At 36.0% G+C, this 6,611-nt stretch overlaps 1 protein-coding gene across 1 annotated transcript; it reads right to left on the reverse strand.

The window, feature by feature from the left end:
• Nucleotides 1–300: 300 nt before the first annotated feature.
• Nucleotides 301–6,611, reverse strand: LOC106150475 (uncharacterized). The gene is made up of 3 exons (XM_013523327.2): nt 5,528–6,611; nt 1,511–1,704; nt 301–1,287 (listed from the first exon to the last, which is right to left on the reverse strand). Exons 1-3 carry the CDS (start codon nt 6,096–6,098, stop codon nt 1,084–1,086), a joined length of 969 nt encoding a protein of 322 aa, XP_013378781.1. The 5' UTR covers nt 6,099–6,611; the 3' UTR covers nt 301–1,083.

The following is a 6,611-nucleotide window of genomic DNA, read 5'->3' on the forward strand; positions in this document are numbered from 1 at the left end:
TGGCTTTCTTTGAAGGTGTTTGTTGTTTAAACTGGCAACACTGATTTGTTCAAATGGAGTTACTCCGGTACATTTGTTAGTTACGAATAAAAACGTTTTTCTTATATTCTAATCTCATTCTTATTTCTATTACTTATTTGAGCTCAGTTATGCTTGAATCTTGTTAAGATCTGCCAAAAATATTTTGTCTTACATCATTGCCAATATATCTAGTATAAATTTTCTTAATTGTTAGTTCTGAGAATGTTAACATAGTAACGTTTTCAAGACAGAGATACATGTATAAAAAAGTCCGAGATGTATTTGTCACAAAAAACATATATTTTCAATGTACGTGCAAAATGGCCTCTGTATGGATTGAGATGACAAGTACAGTAATAGCCACTATTTATCAAATTGTTGATATATTTTTCGAGCCTGCTCTGAGCCCTAAGTAACGGGTTCCAATTGTTTTATAAATATACACAGAACATAGAATACAGATGTACAAATACAAGTATGGCAGCGTGACGCAACACTTAATGTGATTCCGAAAAAACAGATCCTTGTTCAGTACATCGAGAAATCATAAACAACGAAAAAAAAACATAAAAAAAACATCGACAACCAAAAGCGCAATGTGTAAATGTGTACGATTAGAGTGATTTCTGTTTTTAACAGCAAATAAATACTTTTTGCAGACTTTTTGACAATAATAATAGTGTCTAAGATGTTTAATGCTTTTCTAGGTATAGTTCCCATAAACTAAATAATGCTTTCATAGAAAAATGCCCAGCATATTTTAGAAGTGTCCTACTTCCCTCCATATATTAGTCGTTAGATTGCTAGACAAAACGAATATTTGTATATCTCCAGGTACGATTAACTCCAAGTAAAACCTAATTTTTTTGTCATTTAAAAACTGCTGTTATCCTTTCCTTGTCGTCGTTTTCGACAAAAATGCTAAAACAGGTTAATCCTTGTATTTATCATATCCTGATCCCGAAGATTTAACGGTTTTCTTGGAATAATTTTTGACTCTCCGTTTAAGCGATGGCCGATTCTTTCATTGTGGATAAACTGTCTGCTGGCTGATGGTCAAAATCAGAAGCGATAGAAACTGAGTCCCGGAATGGGAAAAGATGGAAAGAGGAGAGGTCTCGGTATTTCACTGGGATCGTATAGTCTTTGATCATCTTTAATAAGCACCCTGACGGCAACTTTTTTAGCCTGCATGGGCAGTGAGTGGTCCTGTAGTAGATGGCGACGCTTGGTCTTGTAACGGCGGTTTTGAAACCAAATTTTCACCTGTAATAAGAACACGTTTATTATTATTTAAGGGATTTTATTGCTACACGAACCTCGTAAAAGTAATTATGAGACAGAATTGTGAGAAGGAAAATATCTTAAAAATTGCCATTATGTATTGTCAAGAAAACGGGGAGATCACGCTCTTTGAACATTCAGTCAAAACAGTCGATTAAAATACGACAAAATTGTCACTATATGTTCCGGCTCGAACTATACTTACCTGTGTTTCTGTGAGTTTTAATGCTGCCGCCAAGTCTGCTCGCTCAGGGCCGGACAGGTAGCGTTGGTGACTGAACCGTCTCTCCAGTTCGAACACCTGAGCATGAGAGAACGCAGCTCTGGAGCGCTTCTTACGGGGTTTATTTTTGCCCTGGGGAGGACTTTCTGGTACGCAAGATGACGCAATGTGGCTTTCTGAAATTAAAAAAAATTATTAGCACTGCTTGACATTTATAGAAAGGTTAAGCGTCACGTAATTTTAACCGTAGCCTAAGTGCTGTAGTCAAATATATCATGTTCAGTAAATAAAGACATATTTTGAGAAGAAAAATATTAAATATATGTTAAATTTGAATGTTCATAGAGCTAATAAACTTTTTTTATTATGAGAGGAGTTGAGAGACTGATTTGATGGCAGGTCCAACAAACGAACTTTGCAGCATCATAGGCTTAGGAGCCGGGTGTGCTGGGGTAGGGGGGGTGGGGGAGTAAGGGGACCTGTCCACTTTTTTAAGTTAGTTGAATACTTGAATACGTCATTAGAATATGACGAAGAGGCTGAGACCCTAGCCAACAGATGCCAAAGTTCTATAACATACACCTTGCTAAATGTTTTCCCTCTCTAAATGAAATGTAAAAGGTTAGCACCCACTCCGCATGAAATATTCTTGCTTTCTACGCACCAGTAGTATTCAATATAGTGTAAGAAGTATATTTTAGATTTGTTAATATGGGGTATTCAAGTTCTCAAAGGAAACATGGTGATACAGACCAAATTTTGTTAAGTCTTTTATCTTATTAGCGGCGAATCACCAGTCCAAGCCCTAATTCAACTTCAACTACACTTCGACATACACGCAAAATATTTCGTATCTTTGAAGTTCGTAACTCAACATTCTGTGAAGATTATAAAAATTGAAGAGTTGCCACCCGATAGGTCTACATTTGATTCAAAATAGGTGAAACAATTTAACAGCTAGAAGAGAAATGAGCTCATGAATTATTTTTGCAATATCGTGGGTTTGCACTTTCAGAACTGCATGTCTGTCATTGCAGATTTATCGGAAACCTTGCCATTTTACCTATGTAAAAACCAACCATAACATTATGGGACTTATTTTGGGTAGCGTTGGTGTAAATTACAAACGCCGGTAAAAAGACCATTAAACTAGGCCCAACTCCAAAATGGATATTTTTATCTTAATTTACTTTTAAACATGTGAATTGAATAAACCACTGAAATAATGTAATGCTGGCATATAGCTGCATCTGACTCACAGCCTGGAGAAAAATCTGTGGCTAACATAAACTGTTTGACAAGAGTACCTCCACCAAATGTCAGATTTTTTCTCACACTCCTTGTGTTGAATATTTCATTAAACAACCACAACTCCTTTCTTTGACAATCCCCAGACCTTCCGTTAATTGGTTTCCCCCGCCCAAAAATTATATATGATTTTGTTTTTGTGATCCCTGCCTCTCAAGTTGTAAATTTTAGAAGTTGTCATCTATTTAAGTTACATCCATCCCGCACGACTTCATTCAATCCCTATACGGACTTTTTTCATGCAAATGTTTCACACTTTTTAATTTGTCAGTAATTGCCATGCCACGAATTTATAAAAGATGATAGTTTATTTGATTTTAATTTCCATCGTAAAAACCAACATGTGGCATCTATGGCAACGGGATGTGTGGCATCGGAATCCGGCCTCCCTCAGTGGAAGAGCACTCATGTGCAGACGTTCTAAATTGTCAAGAAACAATACGAAAATAACGGAAGGAATTTACGACATTGTTCTCTCTGAGGCTGGAGTTCAGTAGCCACCTGCTATGTTGTGACGGTTTATGTAAATAGGCAGGTGTGCAGTGACACATTCGGGAAAATAATATCTAAAGACTGCAGACACTTTGTTCAAAGTCAACGTGACTGTTTAATTTGGTGTTTGAAATATGTGTTTCGCCCCTGGATGAAATGTTTTTATTCTCCAACTTAATTTTGCTAGATTTAAAAATCGGTCAAAATCCCAAGCATACTTAAACAACCCTAAAAAACGTATAAGAGTAAATGTGAATAGGTTTTAAAATTGTTTTTTCATTACAGTTTTGTAACTTGAAGCACATATTTGCAAAATAAGGTCGCCATTCGAATCATTCCGCAGAACCAGAAAAAAATATCACAAAGTGATTTTTAATTAAAAACACTTTATCAAGAACTTCAAAGATATATGATTAATCTGTACTATCACACAGAGTTGCCGGGGTTTTTATAAACAGGGTCTTTCCTAGAAGGCGCATAGTAGTGCCGTAGAACAGAGTTGTTTTGATGTACTTACAATTATGGAAGAAAAAGGTGTTAATGTCATTACGTGGTTGTCATACCTCTTAACAAGCCATAAATTTGCTTAAGTGCTCTGTCAAATGGAGACAATGATAGTTTTACATCGGTTGCACACTGGTTCCTAGTTTAAAGCTTATCATACATAATAATTGATGTGTAAAATTAAGGGGCAGGGGTTAAGACATATTTTTGAATGGTGATCCCTTTCACACATTTAAGTAACATTTGTCTACATGATTTACGACGAAATAGAGGAAAGTGCTCTCGAGCCACTAACACCTTGTGTGTAGAAATCTCTCCGCAGTATATGCAAATGATTCACATTTCACTCGTGTTTCTAAGTAGGCGCTCATTAAACTCTGCCTCACCTATATATTTTCTCGTTCTTATGAAGTTACCCACGTCTTTGCCATTTCCTCTTTTAATATGCACAATTAACATCTGACCGTACAAAACACGCTGTGGCATTAGCCCATATGTATTCATAATACTGTATGCATCTTGACTAATTTAAACCTATATATTAAAACTATTATTTCCATGTTATTTTAAAACTGTGATATATTAATGAACGGGGTAAAAACAGGTGGAAACACTTGCGCACGCTAAAAAAAAATTAAATTTCATTTCATATAAAAATGAAAAAAAAAGATTCTTCAAAACCCCACTACCCTTTTGCAAATCAACGGAGTTCTCTGTTCATTATCTCAGTAAGAAGATTTGATAGTAGAAACTGCATACCACGCTACAAAACTGTTTTTTTTTCCTCGATAAGGAGGGACCAAAAAATCAATGAAAGAAGAAAATCTAAATAACATTTATGATAAATATGCAATTAAACCAATTAATTTTCAAATTAACATTGGCAAGCTTTCTGTGGCTTGATTGTCCAGGATTTTATATAAATTCATACTATGTTGGGGAAGCCTTTTAGCAGGAATTCCGGTGCAAAATATAGTTATAAGTCCAGCAAATGAAAAGGACAAGTATGCATATAAATCTCAATTTATAAGTAGGGTATATACTCAATAAGTAATATTGTGTTATTGTAAAAGATGGCATATGAACAGAATTGCCTTTTTCTTTCACCGGTTTATTTTAACTCATAGGGCAAAATATGCACACGTGTATCACTATAATAATAAAATAATTAAATGGGAATGACATTTTGACATATTGCTGGATATTACTGATTTTTAACATTTTAGAAATTGGTGTTCTCTGCCAATATTTTGCGATAGTTAAGACATCTTATGCATGTAGAATTATAATTTACGCTGCTAATTAATAGTGCACTATAACTGGTTGCATTTGTTTAATTAGACACAAAAGTTGTCTTACAAAAATTCTGCTTATTTTGTTTATACTATCAAGATATTTTGAATACTTTAAAAACTTTTAAAATTTTGTTATCTTACATTATTTGTCTAATACGTTTGACAGCAATATGACGATCAATTACAAATTTGCAGAAGTCATATTTTGCTGTGATGCCATTGAATTGACAAGACATTTTAAAAAAGACCACAACGGGTTTTTTACACAATTGACACCATTACAAATATCAAGAAAGATTTTTACCATCAAAATATGCACAAGCACTTTCATTATAAAATTTCAACTGTGCCTGTTTATTGCTGATATTATGAAATCCCCATTTCACTGTATGTTACCTACCCGTTAAAGAAGTCATCTCTATGTCATCAGACACCATTTGACACTCTTCACTTTCTGAATATAACTGTGAATCTTCCTCAGAATCGACAACCTCAATTTCCTTTTCGTGTTCATTTTCCTCGAAATATTCTTTTCTATTAATAGAATCAGCCAATGGATCTGAATCCATCGTCTCCATCTTGTTTTCGGACGAGGTATTATCTGCAGATGAATTTCTGCAGTCATCTAGGCCCCTGTTTGAGTCCGCGTGACATCCTAGGTCTATTTTCACCTTTTCTGAATTTTCGATTGGCTTATCTTCGACCTTTAAACGTTCAGAGAGTTGAATGTGACTTGATTCTGCTGGAGGTTCTTCTCGGCTAGAATATTCTTTCTGGGGGTAACGTGTCAGACACTCCATCAGATCCGTGCATTTTTGGTCTACGCTTGCAGTTATTAACTTAATGTTACCGCTTGCTACTGTTTTCATTCTGTTCGTAAGTATTGCATCGATGGAAAAAGGGGTACTGGCGGTTGTTCTCTCCGTCTTGTTCATAATACATCGCCGGGAGTTCTCCTCCGTATCCGTCATTATAACTCCCCCAATCCACCAAGTCCAAACTTTATTATTCCTCAGACGTGACGGCCACGGCAAGACAGTCTTTGGATTCAACTCGCTGACATGGAATCGGCTTTGGCACTATAAACGCCAATATTAACCAAACAGAGCGAGTCCAGGTAATAAAATCTTGTTGCCACCTATTTTTCTTCACTCTCTTACGTAAATCATACGCCAGCAGTGTATAATATTAAGGAACGGTGAGCATGTACCCCAAGACTCTTCCCTCGTACACTTTTCTAGTTAAAGACGAGGAGGCCTGCCCCTTCTATTTATATACTCTTCAGTTCAGCACCTTTGCTACTAAACAATTCATCAGTCAGGGGCAATATTTCAATTCCGTCTTCATCACGTTGGCTTGACAGCTTCATAGTCGGATTGGCAGATCCACAGGCTCCCATGAATCAACAGCGGTCGCGGACACGTGATCGGCCCCCGAACTACTGGAAATCCATTTAACCAACGAGCAAAACAATCAATTCATAC

The sequence above is a fragment of the Lingula anatina genome, chromosome 1 (assembly GCF_051362555.1).
Source record: "Lingula anatina isolate TDL-2025a chromosome 1, LinAna3.0, whole genome shotgun sequence".
In the NCBI taxonomy this organism is placed as follows: Eukaryota; Metazoa; Brachiopoda; class Lingulata; order Lingulida; family Lingulidae; genus Lingula; species Lingula anatina.

What these genes read in the sequence shown, in the direction of transcription:
- LOC106150475 (XM_013523327.2), bottom strand. Translation starts at nt 6,098, where the DNA reads ATGACGGATACGGAGGAGAACTCCCGGCGATGTATTATGAACAAGACG. An exon ending in AGAGATGACTTCTTTAACGG is followed by an intron (nt 1,705 to 5,527) that starts GTAGGTAACATA and finishes TTTTAATTTCAG; the next exon opens with AAAGCCACATTGCGTCATCT. An exon ending in TAAAACTCACAGAAACACAG is followed by an intron (nt 1,288 to 1,510) that starts GTAAGTATAGTT and finishes TTCTTATTACAG; the next exon opens with GTGAAAATTTGGTTTCAAAA.